The 17,766-nt window shown below is 34.9% G+C and overlaps 1 protein-coding gene across 2 annotated transcripts in view; it reads right to left on the bottom strand.

The window, feature by feature from the left end:
• Window positions 1–17,766, bottom strand: part of LOC108691908 (carbonic anhydrase-related protein 10) — a 166,477-nt gene that overhangs the window by 49,010 nt on the left and 99,701 nt on the right. For both annotated transcript variants that reach the window (XM_018199862.1, XM_018199863.1), the window contains exon 3: window positions 7,615–7,751. In XM_018199862.1, coding sequence (XP_018055351.1) covers window positions 7,615–7,751 — 137 coding nt within the window. The remainder of the gene's footprint in view (window positions 1–7,614; window positions 7,752–17,766) is intronic.

Genomic DNA, 17,766 nt, shown 5'->3' with positions numbered 1-17,766 from the left:
CGCAGGAAAGGGTTGAAAGGAGAGAAAGGGAGTGCTTAGTTAAGAGCTAGACTCTTGATGTAAAGTCTAGTTCCCGTGGAGTGTTTACGAGATTGCCGAAACTCGCTAAATCCGTTTTCCATACGGACTGCAATTTCGCGATTACGCTCCAGGAATTCGGAAACTATGAAAAATGGATTTAGTTGCATAATGTACGAAAGCTAACGGCGTTATATTTGGCTCCTCGAGCTTTTCCACTGCGATCTTTATTCGTGATCGAAGGCCACAGTAGAAATGAACAATGCCTGGTCAGACGGTGATTGGTTCTTTCCGTTAACCAGAACATTTTTCTCTATGTAAGTTCTAAAAAAAGCGTCGTGCTTGAGGTACAGAATGCAAGTAAATTTCCTCCCGGTAACTGACAGAAGAGTTGAAAAGTCTTTATCTACCCGGACAAATGACGTCATAGAGGCATCATAAAGATATCTTTTGGGTGACATTTATGTCTAAAAGATATCTAAAAGACGTCATAAAAACATCTTCTAAACATATTGTGTGTTGTCTGGATACAATTTAAAACTTCGTAATACGAATTGTACAATCATCTAACATTTCTATTTCGAAATCAAATGACCCGTTGTTGTAGCCGAGGATAAAGCATTCCACATAATTATTTTGTTGATTCAAGAGATTATTTTCAGATCTGTATTTAGCAGAACTTTTAGATACTTCAGCGAAACCGTTCTTTCCGTGTACACCAACCAGAATTAAGCTTCCGCGTGAAACGAAGGAAATCAAGGTAGTCGGAGGATTAGTGGAAATGCCACGAAAGACCTCCAAAAGCCGGTTACGGAGTCCAACATTGTCCGGTAATTAACACGAATCGAACGACTATCGGAATCACCTCGCACGCGACTCACGTACGTTCATCCCTCTCCCCCTCCCCTCCCCCCTCTCTGTACTCGGAATGCGAAAAGCTCGCCTCGCTCGCATGCCTCTTCCCCCACAGTTAACTAACAATCCGCTCTGTTTATAGAACAGTTAAGATCGTTTCATGCGCCGCGACAGTTTCTTACACCGTTCTACGATCGGGTTTATCGAAACGTGCCGCTTCAATTACGGCTGCGCCGACCACAGAGGCACGTCCGGGAATTGGCAATTCCGGCGCGTAAGAGAACGCGCTCGTTACAGCTTCGATTATAGCAAGTCCATTGTATACACATACAATTCGCTAGTTTCGCGAGGGAATTGTTCGTGCGAAGAAACGTACTATGGTATTGACTGGCCGTTAGCAGCGGCTTTAATGTGCGCCAAAGATAGAAGTAGTTCGTAAAGGCCTGATGCCGTTTCAACCGAAATCTACTCGATCACTTGTTGCAATAAAATTACAGGCAAGTAACGCCGATATACAGAATATACTAAATTTTACTTTATAAAATTTCTAGATTACTTTCGTTACTTGCTATTTTAAAATTTATTATAAAATTTTTTCATTACAATTATTTATCATTCATTAGATATAATTCATTGTAATTCAATTCATTGTATTTAAAATTTCTTCATTATAATTAGAATTTACTATAATTTCAATTTGTAAAACAATGCGAGCAATTAATTATTTAACTGTATTGTTGTTAAATAAATTACTAAAATATTTATGATTGATATGTGTTTTAAATAATCATACATAGAAGAAACAGTCATGGTTGAATTAACAAGATATATATTTGATTAAGCTTTGATATAAGTAAACAGAATTTCTGATGACTAAAATCAAATATTTTGGTAGGCAACCTTTAGGTATAATATCGATTAGAGTTTGATTAATGCATATGTAGTAATAATATCCAAATATCTGATTATTATAATTACAAGGGAAAAGAGCATGGTTGAATTAACATATATAACATGATAAATAAATAGTTTGATTGCTATATACGTAATTCAAGTAATTCAACTAATTCTTTTCAGTGTAAGACCTTTTACATTGAGAGAAAAAAATGGTCGCAATTAATTTAACTATAATTTATAATTATTTTTAGAATAATTATAGATTTATAATTGTTTGAATCGTTCAAATAATGTGTTATTAATAAATCTCACATACACTGCTTGAAAATCGTCAGTTTTTCCTTAACATATTTTTTAATTATTATTACCACATAAATAATAAATGAAAATTTGAGAATAATTATATTTACTATAATTAATAATTATTTTATTATTATGCAATTGTAATCATAAATATCAAAGACTTTTCTCTTAGTGTGTTTTAATTACATTACATCAATTCATACAAAAATCTGACAATTTATGATCTTGAAATAAAATACCGACAATTAAATACCAAAATCCATTTCATTATATCACCGAATTGCAGCAGATAGGACAATAGCAAGAAGATCCGGATAGAAATTGATCGGAATTAGGTTTCACCGGAAACGTAAGTTTCTATAGCGAAATTATGGTATCTCTACCGTATCTTGCGTACGTTTGCTACCGTACTTGAAACGATCTATAGACGTTTTCGCGGGCGAACTGGCCATACGAACGGATTCTGAGAGAAAGCGAGAAGGACTGGAAGAGAGATGAAACGGTTGGAACAAGCTCCGCTGAGCCGAAGACATACGTTCGACTCCAGGAGGTGCCCGGGCGCGCGGTTCGTTCTATTGTTTAATTTAAGTGCCAAAGTTTTAACCGGGTTAAACGGCGTATAAATTCACGAGGTCCCCTTCCTCGGTTTCGCACGACTTTGTCGTACCAACGGGGTTGGTCGGTCGGTTGGTCGGTTGGCGTCGACTATGAAACGGCCCGAGACCACGTTTAAATAGCGGCACCAGGCGAGACCAGATGTAACGTCACAGTGCGGTTTCCGTCACACCAGAAGCCCAGCTTCGTCTTGTCTCTCCATATGCTTCCTACAAGGATCGAGCTCGAATCTCAACCTTGCCAGAAACTAAAAGATTCGTATTCTCTTCGGAAAAGATTTTTTAAAATTATATATAATCTTTGACAAAGAAAGTTATATGCGCATAAGTTTAGACAAAAAGGCCATTATCTCGGAAACAATGACAAATACGACAAATACATATGCTATAGCATTATTTCGAGTCCTTCCGACAAAATTTATGAGAAAATATTCTATATATCGAAGCTATATCTACCATTGTTATCAAGAAAACGATCGCAAAGTTAGATCCTAAGTATAAGGTATATAACTTTTTTTAATCGAGGAGTGTATGTGTATATAAAAATATATATAAATAAAAATATATATATATTTGTTTCTTCTTTCACTTTAATTTCTTCATTTTATCTCGCTGCTAACTCAATCCTTTTTCTCCGATCCCTCTGATTCCTGCTTGAAGTGAAACTTTCAAAAACTTTGCGCCCTCTATGTGTTTGCCGCCGCGTGTGATTTCTCGGCGGTTTCACGCCGCTTGTTTCAATGAAAGAGGCGAGGGTCGGCGCGGCGTCGACGCGGTTAACAGCGCGGCAAGAGGCAGGAGGATACTTGAGAGAACTCTCTTTAGCGCTTCTCTCATTGCGCGCACACGAAGGGAGGAAGCCGCTTGCTGGAGGGTAGATAAACAATGAAGAGTCCCGTTCGTGGCTCGTTTCAAAGCGCGATGGAATGCATCCGGTGACGATGTAGCTTGCGCACAGCTCGTGAGAAATACGACTACTGACGGCGACGTAGAAAAGATTGACTCTACGATGAGGGCATAGCGAGAGGAAGCAATGGAAACGAGATCGCATAGGGTGAGAAGGAAACGATAACGGTGACAAGAAGAGGGAACGACAGGGCAAACCTCGAGATACCTCTAGAGCGTTTAAACCTTTTCACGTGCATTTCCGTGGAAGACACTTTGTGGTCTCGGTCTCTGCGCTCGGCGAAGTCGAAGAATGCGCACTTTTTTCCCTTTCTCTTTTTTTCCGTGAACGAGAGGAAACAGGAACAGGAAGCGAAATAGGTATCACATCTACGACTTCCGCGAGAATAGGATGGGTGGATAAAATAGCTGGTTGCGCTGAATAACGCATAGTACAAACAAATAAGTCAGGACGCTGCACTGATAAAGTCGAAGAAATAAACGAAACGCATATATAGAATAATGTAAAAGCGAAGCCAAGAAAAAGGGAAGTAGAAAAGTTGTGCGAAATTCATTGGTTCACAAATATATCTAGCATCGAACTCGTCTTCCGCAAATTTTCTATTAACCTGCTGTATCGTTTTACACAATGAAACATTTAATATTTATCGTTATATTTTAATATTTATCATTATATTTATCGTTATATTTTAGGCGACATTTATTGAAGCAATAAAGATTGTAAAAGATACGGATGCTTTTTTATTTCACGCAACGAAACGCGATAAAAGGAGTCAACATTGAGAGACACCGACGTCGCAATAATACCTTCGCAAGCCAGTTCTGGTCGCTTGCATCTGGTACAAAAGAGTTATTGTCACGATCGCGCCGTATTTATTGTATCCCTTCGCGGGCAATATTGTCGCGCGGGAGTTTTCGGTCAGCGTCTCGCATGGAGAGACTGGCGAAATACGGCGGCGGGACTCTTATCCATCTGCGAAAACCCATATCCAATGTTGTATCCGAGAGAGGACATTGTCACAGTAGTCGGGCATTTTTCATGTTCGCTTTTCTGAGGAATAACGCCCCGAGACCGCGGCCCATGTTAGTGCGCGGTGCATGTCCCGTGGAAAATAGTGGGAGCACATTGAACATGAGAGGAAAAAGATGACCATATAATGCTTCGGTGCCACGATAGAAATATCTTGGTGAAAACGTTACGTTTATAGTATACACAGATCGACAGAATTGAACACTGAGGGAAAATTTTTTAATATTTGTAATTATAATTTCATGGTATAATAATTATTATAATACTCTATATAATTTCATGGTGTCATAATTATAATTATTATAATATTCTATAATAATAATAATAATAATATTTATTGTTCTAGCAAAATATGTATATAGGTAACAAAAATGACTATATAAATTATGATTATTGTTATTAAAATAATTGCATTTAACACAATTTAACAATAAATAATAACTATAATTTATAATCATCTTCGGTGCCAACTATATTTTTTTTAAACAGAATTAACATAAATATAGATAATTATTACAAGTAATTATGGTATCGTGTAATGATGATACAAATACCAAACTTAGCTCAGTAAATGTAGCGATATATTGAACAAAAGTGATATAAATTGATAGATAGAAATGAAAGCCATAATAAAGAAACAACAGAACATTGTTAGATTTTGTAAAAAAAAAAAGTTTGTTTTATCGAGATATTTTTTCATACAAAATATATAATTTTATAAAGCAAGCCAGAAAAGCCATTTGAAAAATATGTATTAAAAAAATAGCGCACGTTATTTTTATACGTGAATAATAGAGTGTGATATTTTAAGCAAGTAATGTGTGTTTCATTTTTCTCTTCCATCGAAATCCCACAATATATACTCGCATGTATAATTTTCACTATTCTTTTTTTTTCTCTCGGTAAATTCGAATTATAGAGTTGTACTCCGAAAGCAAAAAGATATGAATGAGAATATAAATGGAGATGTAAATCGAGCAACGCGCGCGTTACAAGTTCTTCCATTCTACATCGAAAGTTCATACTCTTCTATATCGAAAGTTCACAGAGACTTTCCGTTCATGCATTTATAAACGGTTTTCGAGCCCTCAATATATTCTTCAATGCGCTCATACTACATGCATGAGTCACTTGTAGTATATGCAAATAGGCGAAAATTCAAAATAACGAATATGTATGTAAGAAATATATCATCTCTAATAAAAAAATAATAGATGTTTTCCTCAATTATGCGATTTTTTCGCATGATTTTCTAAAATTTTCATGTCTTCATTTCGCTGAAAAATTATTAAAAGTTACTATCATCAAATCGAGCCCGAGCAGCTTCGAGCTGCAGACGAGTGGTATGATGAATAAATGTTTCCTTAATGGTAAATTAACGTTTCCCGTGGCTCTTGGAGGCATCCTCACTGATGGAGCGGAAATCAGCGTTAAATAGGTGGCCTCGTAATTAATGGCTTTATTATCGAATCAACGAACTCGGCCAGTGAAAAATGGACAGCGAGAAAGTGGAGCAGCTCTCGCCGGTGAATTCCAAATCCATTACTATCACGTGACAGCTCTGGGAATACTTTTACGGTAACCAACCCGATTTTATCCTTGCTTTTCGCAAGGTGTTTCAAAGCAAATGAATCATTTCCAGCGTTTTAAGTTTAATTTAATACCGATATTAATTTTGGTTAAAATATCGGCTTAATAACTTGATGCAAATTTTATCCATTTTATATAACGCTTCGATGTTAAGTCAATCGCTACGTATAACTTTATCTTTTATAAAAACAAAAAGGTAATAATTTTATATTTGTATCTGTTTCACAATGCGGAAATTGTCATATAATATAATAGTTCTCTTCCATTTTGCAAAATAAGAATTCCAGTAAATATAAAATTTTAGCGTGCATATTATAATAAAAGCTATACAATTATGTAAAATGAAAATTGCTGTTATATTTAACGTTAAACAGAATCATATATTTATTCAGTACGTGAATCGAGTTACATTGTGTAATTATGAAATTTCATTAACGTGTACTGCATTTATTTTTCTAGCTGCGATGCCATTTATACTTCATTTTATTCGAGATAATGTGCACCAGGCTTCAAATAATTAAAATAATTATCATATACTGTTATAATTTTATTCTGACTTGTTTTAATTATAAAACGCGGCTCTATATATATATATATATATATATATATATATATATATATACACACACACACACACACACATATCGATCTTGCGAGCAAAGCAACTCGATTGCAATACGCATAATAGTGAGTGACGCGTAATTACATGCAATAGTCAACATATTCAAACGTATCCGTTGTAAACAATGTATCATGAGTCGTAATGAGTGGCCACGTTTGGAAATCATTAATATCAATGAGAGGTATCTCTCATTACCTGTCCGCCAAACGCAAAAACCCGAGCAATTTAATCATCCCACCGAGGGACACCCAGTATGTACTCCGCTTGACTAACGAGCGTCCATCAGACGACTCTTTCGTCTTCATTTGAAGTGGACGTGCACACGGGACAAGACCGAACTTCGGCATTTTACTTCTTCATTCTTTTTGTTTTTTGAGATCATACTCGAACGCGATATCCGATATCGTCGTGTTAAATCTTTATTTATCGGAAATTGATAAATTATGTAATAATGTGAAAATATCTACCGTAAATTTGAAACATCTGCAATTGAAATTTAATTCGATAGGTGCGCGTGATGTTCTGCGAATTTAGAGCATATTTTATGGCGAAATACTTTGTATAATTAATTTTATGCGTCCTTAATTAAATATTGATACAATAATCTGGCATTCTCTCAATAAAATTTACTAAATCTCTCTATAACATATTAAGTTTTTAATTATAACTTTTTCCACGAAATTCTGACTTTACCATACGCTTGCGTGTCCGAAGACCTGTGAGAATTCTACTCACAAATCACTTTGCAATTTTGTGGACTGAAAGATTAAATAGATTACCCTGTGTTTGTCGACGTGCACCGGTCTCAAGTGACGATCGAAAAGCAACTTGTCCGGCTCGATGTTGATGGGACTCTGCCGCCTTCCTTTAGTGCAAAGAGACCACTGAGGATTTATCAAACCCCAAAACGAAGGTCCTGCAAAAAATATCATATGTTAATATGACAAAAAAAAGACTGAAAAATAATAAAAAATTAAGAAAAATAAAAAACAAGCTTATAATGAATTTGAGAAAACTTTAGAAATTCTAATAGAAAAAAAAGAATAAACGATTTTAAAATATTTAAAAATAAAGCTAAATACAGATTTATTGTTAGTTAAATTTTTGGATACTTCAACAAACTATCCTTTTCATGAAAAAATTCCATTTATATTAGGTGTACAACTTTGCTTCCGCCGTTTTCCTATAGATGGCTTTAGCGGTAAGTGGTGGTCGAAATAAATAGATCATAGACGTCATACAATAAACTTGGGCATCTGTCAACATAACCCCATAGAAACATTAGTCGATTTGTGTCTGCATCATAAAGTTATTCTCGATTGAAAATGACAGTTTACGAGCTAAATTCTCGTCTCATTTTGCGGGAGGTTTTAATTTTTTGCTTCAATATGAAGAAATCTGCGGCTGAGGCTCATCGAATGCTCTCAAATACTTATGGTGAGGCCGCTATTAGTGAAAGAACGTGTCGTAAGTGATTTCAACGCTTCAAGAACGGTGATTTTGACGTCCAAGGTCATGCTCTGTATTTGATGGGACCAGCTCGGCGTATTATGAACTGTTAAAACCGACTGAAACAATCATAGGCGATCGGTATCGAACGCAATTGATGCGTTTGAGCCGAACATTGAAAGACAAACGGCCGCAATACAACGAGAGACACGATAAAGTGATTTTGCAGCATGACAATGCTCGACCCCATGTTGCGAAAGTGGTCAAGACATACTTGGAAACGTTGAAATGGGAAGTCCTACCCCACCCGCCGTATTCTCCAGACGTTGCTCCCTCTGACTATCACTTGTTTCGATCAATGGCACACGGCCTGGCTGACCAGCACTTCCCGTCTTATGAAGAAGTAAAAAATTGGATCGATTCGTGGATAGCCTCAAAAGATGCCCAGTTTTTTCGACGCGGCATTCGTACGCTTCCCGAAAGATGGGAGAAAGTAGTGGCCAGTGATGGACAATATTTTGAATCATAAATGTATGACCAGTTTTTTACAATAAAGCCTCGAATTTCGGAAAAAAAAACGGCGGAAGCAAAGTTGTACACCTAATATAATAATTAGATAGTTGTTATCCATTATAACAATTTTTTTTTTTACAAAAAGAACGTTATTGTTAAAACGTTCTTTTTGTTAAAACGTTCAAAAAACATGCTGAATGCGTTATTTTATCTCGAAATTTTGTACTTGTATCGTATCTCCGGGCAACTGGGAAGTATAAGAGAAACTCGGTCGTGCAAATTCCCAAGAGAGATTCTTATTTTCTCTGTTTGAGTATGAATCGTCGTGTCACGTGTCAACCGCTCGGAAATCTGAAATTTTTATAATTTCAACTTTTCCGGCTGGTCGCGCCGACCGGTCCGTTTCTTGTCCAGCCCGCGTCAAGTTTCGCACAGCAGAAGGGATTTTGAACTCGTTTCGCCAGCTTCGTACGCCAGGGACCAACGCAACTCCCTTCCGATACTTCCGTCTTAGGGACCGACCGACGTTCGCGTTTTCCCCGGCACTCCTCTGAGAAATTTAACTTTCTTCACGTCACTCGCAAGGATCGATATCCCGAGAAAGCAGCTTAACGAATCCACGATTGCGAATCTGAGCGAAAAGGCACGAACTGCGTCCCTGTATTTCTCATTACATTCAATATTTACAAATAAATGATGTATTAAATACAACTATACACAAAAATCGATATTAAGTCTATTCTCATTCATATTTCATATTTATATGAATTTATTTAGATTTGTATCCAAATCAATGTATCTCTTCATTCACTGAAATTGAAAAAATAACAAATCGCTTTCAATTCACTCACTTCTTCTGAGAAATAATAAACTTTCTTGAAATGTTTTTAACGTAAGCAAAATTTTTATTTTTTTAATAATTATTTGTTTACAAAATCACGGTTCATTAACAATTCTGATGAAACAGCGATTTATGTGCAACATGTTAAAGGTAAACAATAAATTATTAATATAACAACTCATATAAACAATACATTGGGTATGCGGGAATTTGGTAATATAACGGTAAATGAGAAACTCACACATACTGATCATTCGAGAGATATCATTATACACAGAATGCCTTAAAAATGTAGATTTTCATTGTGTCTAATTAGCCATAATTAATTCATTCATAAAAAGAAAACACAAATTGTTCGTGTAGAATTGTAATTAATTAAAATAATTATGATATTGGAAGTAAATATGGCATAATATTCCTCATATTGATAAAATTAATAACTACTATCTCTTCCATCAATTCTGCAGTGAGTACACTAAATGTGTGAAACATTTAAACTCTTCAATTTAAGTCTTTTTTGATACTAGTGAAATTTTACTCTTAAATTTCTTCGAAATAAAGAAGAAGAGAGCAGTTTCTTTGTTAAAGTATACTTTTTTTTTCAAACAAATTTTTATCTCTTTTTAATTTTTCCTCAAATTTAATTTTTATTAAATAAAGATTTTAAGACTTAAAAAACTTTGATAATGTAAATAATATAGAGATATTGGAAAAATAATCCTGAATTTTTCTTCATTTTTTGAAAACCTAGAACAGTAAAGAAAACTTGGATAGAATAAAAAGACTCAAATTACAGACAAAAGGAGTAAAAATATGATTGCAAACAGAGGATTAAAATATTATCAAATTAATTGCTCGTTTGCTTGTTTTTATTTGTCAGTAGACAAAAAAACACAAATAGAATCTCTCTTAAGGAACTTTTTTATGATTATCACATACTGGAAAGAATGTTGTTGCATTAATTGGAATTCTAGTTGAAAATGGACAAATCAAAATTTTCTGGCTGGCTCTATTATAATTCTAGTTGAAGTTATCAAAATTCTGATTTATATGATTAGACTCTCCCAGTACGTTCATTTTCAATCAGAAATTTTTCTCAACGTAATTATCAAATTCACCGCGTCATAATTACGCTATATAATTTTCTCGGTTGTACATACAAACAATTACAGATAGACAGTAACATATTATTGGGTTGCCCAGAAAGTTCGTGCCGATTTTGAAGGAAAATTGAAACGCAGAAGATTTAAATTTTAGTATACATTTATTAAATTATATAGGTTAGTCGGCACGAACTTTCCGGACAACCCAATAGATAAGATTAATATTACACAAATAAACCCGAACATTTTAAACTATCCTATGTATACGCTCAGCGAAACAGATGTGCAAATGCGAATGCGTTTCAAGCTCGTATATTAACATTGCGAATTCTCCGAGCGGGGTACAAGGGATGACACGTAATGACGTGCCGGCACGCGAGCATAATCAAAACTTACGGTCTCGATAAACATGCGTATCGGTTCGATAGCGGACAACCCTGTGGAATACTGTGAATAGGTTTGCGCACAAACACACCCACGCATGCACGCATGCTCATGTGTGACAGCAACAACACGTCAACACTTTAGTGTGGTAATAGCGATGCAATTAACCTCGTTATAATTAGCTTTTTCGCGCTAGAACGCGCACTTTTTTTATCCTTGGTCGTTATGTGAGCTTCTCTCTATACCTGACGTGCGTGTGCGATTCACTTTATTGAACGGAACTCATTTATTAAAGAGCTATAAAGCGTTATATGTTAGATAAAGATTTTTTCTTTTTTTACATGTTGTTAGACATCAAAATAGCAATGGTAGCCTAATCTTTTCTGTTAAATAACATTTTGTCATATCTATCAAAATGTTAATCAATCCGTTCCTATAATATTCCTATATATATTGAATAATTTCAAAGTAAACAATGTACATATTAATAATATACGCTTACAAAATAAGTGAAATAAATAAATAAAATTTAACTTTGAAAAGGCGAAGATCTCTCGAAAACTTTTTCTTATATAGATATATAAGAATAAGATTTATTATAATTCATTGTATTATTTCATTGTATTTCTCTTGCCTCAAAATACATTGTTTCTGCGCTATTTTGAAGTAAATTTTAATATTTGTTTGAATGGTACTAGCAGAACATATTAAATGTAAATATATATTTATTATCGTCTTATTTTAAGTATAAAAATCATTAATTCGATTTAAATATCATTTTTTTTACTTAATAAATATTTATTTACCGTAACTAAATGTTAAGTTACATTTAAATAAATATTTAATTAAATTTTATTCTTTTTTTTCTCAGTTTATATTGATTTTCCCATCCTTTAAAAGTTGATACATTTCTGTTAACTCTTCTATCAATACATAATTTTTCATCTCTTCTCACTAGTATTGTGTTTCACAAAATTCTCGAAAAAAAAAATATAAAAGTGAAAACGAGATAAAATTTGTGCAGTTCTGCAAAGTTCTTTGTTATTCGAAGAATGTTTTTGAACCATAAACAAAATTCACGCAAAAATATAAAAATTTTTACTGTTTAAAATTAGATACGAATACCTATTGACAAAAGAGTTAAATTGTTTAACTTTATTGTTTTTATTAAATTAATGATATATTTGAATAGAAGCAGTGGCGACTTATAGAAATGATTAAAAATAACTCAAATTGTATAATATTTGACATTATAAATTTAACAGAAGCGATATAAAATGCATAGCTATTATAATAAAAAAGAGATAGAGAGACATATATGTAAATTAATTTTGACATCTGTTGAAAGAGCATCACTTACTCCCAAGTGTTACTTCCGCTTATGATTTCAATGTAAAATCACTAAACTCTCGCACCATAAATCTCAATCGGTTGCGGCGGCGTGAAAAATGAGTTGATATGACGTAGAGGAATATTATTTTTTGATTTATTTTCTGAACAAGTTGTTACACATTTCCCGGCACGCTCTTTTTACAACTTTCCTCGCATGTAAAGCGAGAACACGCGCGGCTTAAAGAAGGCCGCGGACTTGATTTCTTAACGCGAGAGAAGACTGTTATTATTCACAATCCCGCGACACACATTCTATCGTTTTTGCTTTTCCTTACTGCGGAATTTATGTCGGAGGAAATGGCACGCCATCGCGTTGGCCACGCGAGAGTTTATTAAATGACGCACGCGGTGCATGTGTAAATGCACGCTTTCTCTTTTCATTCCGGTCTATTCGTCGCGCGACATTCTCGCATTGTGGTAACGCCCGATTTCCGCACCCTTCTGCGATTTTCGCCATATTTCTTTGTTACTGAACGCATACTGCATGGCCACGAGGTACATTTTATATTAAGATTATCACATTTTTTTATTGAAGTCAGGCGATTAAATAAGGACAGATTCTATTTTCTTTTTCTTTTTTTAAATAAATTTGTTTTCCATAGTCGAATTAAAATGCGTTGCGAACATTAAATGGAACGCATCCCTAGTATACTTTTGGAACTTAAAGTAGAATAGGTATGTATTTAATATTTGTTGACCAAAGTGAGAAAAAAAATTCTAGTGCAGTCTAATATAAGAATAAAAGATAGAAAAAAAAGATTTAAAAAATCTGTATCTAAAACTAGTATTATTTTGTATATTGCTTTATTCTGCTTAATAATACTAAAAGTATTAAGCGATTGTTATTTTCATTTTTATTTTTTAGATTAATATTATATTTCTTACATGAAAGAAATTTCTGAAATTTTTTAACTTTTTAATAATTTTATCTTTTATACTAATGAAATATTTGGTTCTTCTATATTTTCATAATAATTTATTTCCTTGATCCTTTTAGTAAATAAGAAATGTTGGTACTTCTATAGTGTTAACAAACTGTGAATAAACCGGATTTTAACGTTAAAAATGTTTTCAATGTTCGCCATTCCTTAAATTACTATCAGTAGCACATAAAAATCTCGGACTGTCCCCGAAGACGTCTGGTAAGCCAACCTTACTTTATGCGTATCTGCTTATCAGCATTACACGGATTCACGATTTAATCAGATCAAGATCCTCAAACACACGTCTGCTGACTTGCGTGCGTGCGGACACGCAATTGCGGAGAGATGCCTGAAGTATTTTGTTGCAATTTAGATTCCGTATCGTATTCAGATACTAGCGTGCTCGAAGGACATAAAACGTTCATACGTAATCTACGCTCCGTAACAAATACATGCCACAAAAAAATAAAAATGTTCCACAAGTTGCGCGTTTATGATATTCATAGTTGTTTTACATCGCACAGTATCGTTACATTTTTCAGTTCATTAAGTCGTGAACTTATTAACGAAATATCGTCTCTTTAGCGGAGTCGTGTATAATATTTATCGTTGCGATAAACACGCTACGTCCCCAGGAGCGAAATCAAGCATAAGGGAGAAACTGTTCTGAGAATGAATTACTTCTGCAAAACACTACAGTGAAATATATTACTATATTAATTTTATTGTGCGCACTTTGTTCGGCACGAAATACATTACGCGTGACAGTGAATTATTAGCTCGCGGAAAGCATCGTATGTACCGGACGTGTAATCTACTATTGGATTATAGTTACATGGGTGCCGTTTAAATCGATTCGCACCAGTGGACGATCGGACCTAAACCACATCGGACCGTATTCTATTAAATTAAGCCCATTGTTCTTCGCGGACATAGTTACGTTGTATTGGTCCGAGAACAGACCAATTGAAAGCCACGGGATCCAATTAGGATCGATCACGCACATTCTATCGCAATGCTAACGGATCCGACTAAAGTTTATTAAATGTTTCACTCACATAATGACGGGACAAGAATACAAGTCAGTTAATTTTACAAAGAGTCCTAGAGAAGTTCTTGATATAATTGAGATAACAGGATTCTATATGGCCTAGTATACAATATTGGCTATCTATTCGCTATTTGTAGGTAATTACACGATAAATTTAACAACATTAGTAAGTCGTACAAGTTGTCTGTCTGACTTGATTACATCAGTTTATTACTTAATTAGAAAAAAATCGTAAAACTTATATAGACCATATAGGATTCAATTCTTCTTATAATTTACGGCGAGAGAAACTTTTGATATAATTATTTTCTTTTTCAGTTATAACTTCATATGATGATGGATAAGTTCTCAAACTGAAGGGAGGAGAGACAACTGTCACTCCAGTACGTTTCAAATCGATCCGTTGCGAATGACACATTTGATATGATTGTATTAATCGCAGTAATGTACAGTTCTCTGCACAAATAATCAAGAGAAGTAAATATAATGTCCAAATAATTCAATCGAGATTATTATTAAATATTACTTTCTATGGATTACTCGAACAAATTAGATTTTACGCAACAGAATACGAAATGTAAAATGCGATCATTTATATTTAAAAAATTTGATTTAATAATAATTCAAAAATTTCATTTTTTTTTTGGTTATGTGTCATTCTTGTGAAAAAATATCATTATTGAAAATATTATTAGAACGAATAATATAAAATGTTAGACGCGAATGGTTATTCAATTATTTTCAATCGTTTTTTATAGAAAGATATTATAAGTTTCTTCGTAAGAAGAAACTTATAATATCTTTCTATAAAAGTAATTTTGAATAAGAGAATGATATATCGCGATAATTCGATAATCACGAAATAAGATTAGAATGTCGCGCCATGTGAGTCTCGGTCGCTACTACGGAAATGCATCCAAATTTACTAAACCGTAAACACCACAGCTTCATCTTCTCGTTGCTAATTCATTGAGTTTTACTTGCGCATAATTGCATAATTATCTCCTCGACCGTTATTAAGAAGCAGCTCGTTGATGTCGGTGCAACAAATAGGGATGGTCGCTCTCGGGGCAAGCACGGGGAAGAGGTAATGAAATAACGGTGGGCAGATGGAATGATTACTTTCTTATCACCCGAAGGCAGGTAGGCTATTATAGCATTCATCACGTAGAACCTGAGGCGAGCTCGACGACGGCGAGGCGGAACTTCAGGTGGCGGAAGGAAGATGAAGGGGATACGTACAGTCACAGGCATCCTCCTGGCCTCGGTATATAACCCGGACTACGAAGGGAGGTCCTGGCGGAGGTGTAACAACCCCATTATTGAAACTTCAAGCGCGGAGCAATCATTCTGCAATTAGCAAAAGTGATTAAGTGTGGAAGCCAAGGTAGCCCGGTCCTCCTCCCTTCTCTTCTTGCCTCAGCCGCATTCGCCCCTCGATCCTCGAGCTTGAACAACCAGTGTGCCGGATTTTCGCTTGAGCGGTATTTTCCGACCCTTTAGCACGGACTTGCTCTTTCTCTCTCCCTCCCTCCTTCCTTCTCCATTATAGTTGTAGTCCTTAAACACCTGTTTTAATTATTCATCTATCCTAATAACTCCTAATGAGGGAAGGCGGTTACCGGAAGAAAAAAGAAAAATAAGTTTAATCGGCGACGCCTCGTCTCCATCCTCGTTAACCGACCTAATTATAGGCTAACAGGCGCCAGGAATAATTGCCGGAAATTTTTTGTCCTCATCTTTGCTACACCGCTCCATCTTAGCCCGATTTTCTTTTTCTGCCGTTCAACCGAGCAGAGTCGTTTCTTCCTTCGCCGTCAGATTTCCACCGATAAGAAGCAGCACGTTGCTCGGAAACGGCAGCGGGATTAATCAAGGGTGGATTAGCCCCTACGGGATGGGTCTCTTCGATAAAAACAATTAATCGACGGCTAGAGTGTTTGAAAAATGCTGGGATCGAATCGGCTTTGGACTTTGTGTTTTAATGATTTCCGCAGACACGAGAAGATCGAATAATTGTGATAGAGTTCGTCATATCGATGAAAACCAAGGCAGGAGGCTTAACAGACTTCGATAATAAACTCGTAACTAGAACGAATGAAAATATCGATCACTTGATCTGATCTGTAAATATTTAAATCGCGAACTAACTGATTATTTAAAACTTTCGCATCAATGTGTATTTTAATTTAATTCAATGATATATTGAGAAAAATTTCTGTAAATTGAGCAAATAAAAAAATTCTGATTATATCAATCAGAATTCTGATTATTTACTGACAAGTAGAATTATGGATATATTAATGGATTCAATCAGAAAATTTTGATTTGTTCATTTTCAAAATTTCAATTAACCAGACTCTTTCCAGTGTAAAAATTAATTGTAAATGTAGTTCAATATTTACTAAGGATAAGTACATTAATGTAAATATTGTTTATTTCGAAATTGAGCAATTCAGTCACTGAAGTAAGTTTATTAGATCTGGTTGTTTTTTTAATCACATGTTTTGTATTAAAATAATACATTTTAACATACGTGGAGGTTGAGAATAACAAAATGTTATTTAACTTAAAAAAGTTAGTTTAAATTCTTTAATTATATTTAACAGTGTATATTATATGACTATAATTCATTAGTTCACAGCAAAATAAAAGAAGCTTTGGATTTTCATAACTCTTTTAGAAAGAAGGAATACGTGGCATGACGTGTGTTTTATCATAAAAATATCTCCCTGGATGAAATAAATAATATACTTAGCTGATGCATGCAATTGCTGTAGCGCAGGATATTAACTCACTCAGAAACAAAACGTTTCCCTTCTGTTCCGCAGTGTGAATTGTGTTATGGAAAACCGTGTAAAGCAATTTTTGAATAGCGTACTCGGGACGCACCGTGCAAAACTCGCGTGGCGGACGTAAACGAGGCGAGAAAGAGCCTCGTGTTTCATCGCGACATTTAAATTTCACGAAAAAATCGTGACGTACAAACTCGTTCGCGCCTCGCTTAGTACAATGGGGACGTAACAACGGGTAGGTATGCCGCATATAAGATCTGAAAACCAAATGCTTGTAAAAACTGTGTTAATGGCACGTCCGAGAGAGAGAGACAGAGGGAGAGAGAGAGAAAGAGAGAAGTTGAGGGAAAGTAGAGAACGGTTATTTGCATGGTATTCATTAGCATATATATTTACGCGTCAGCAAAGACCCCCTCGGCTGTTACTGAATATACAACGAACTATTTTGATAAATGCGTTGTGCGTTCGCACTTCCATAGA

Source organism: Atta colombica, unplaced genomic scaffold (assembly GCF_001594045.1).
Source record: "Atta colombica isolate Treedump-2 unplaced genomic scaffold, Acol1.0 scaffold55, whole genome shotgun sequence".
Classification (NCBI taxonomy): Eukaryota; Metazoa; Arthropoda; class Insecta; order Hymenoptera; family Formicidae; genus Atta; species Atta colombica.
Note: the sequence above shows the minus strand (reverse complement) of the source record. Positions and strands in the feature narration are given on the sequence as shown.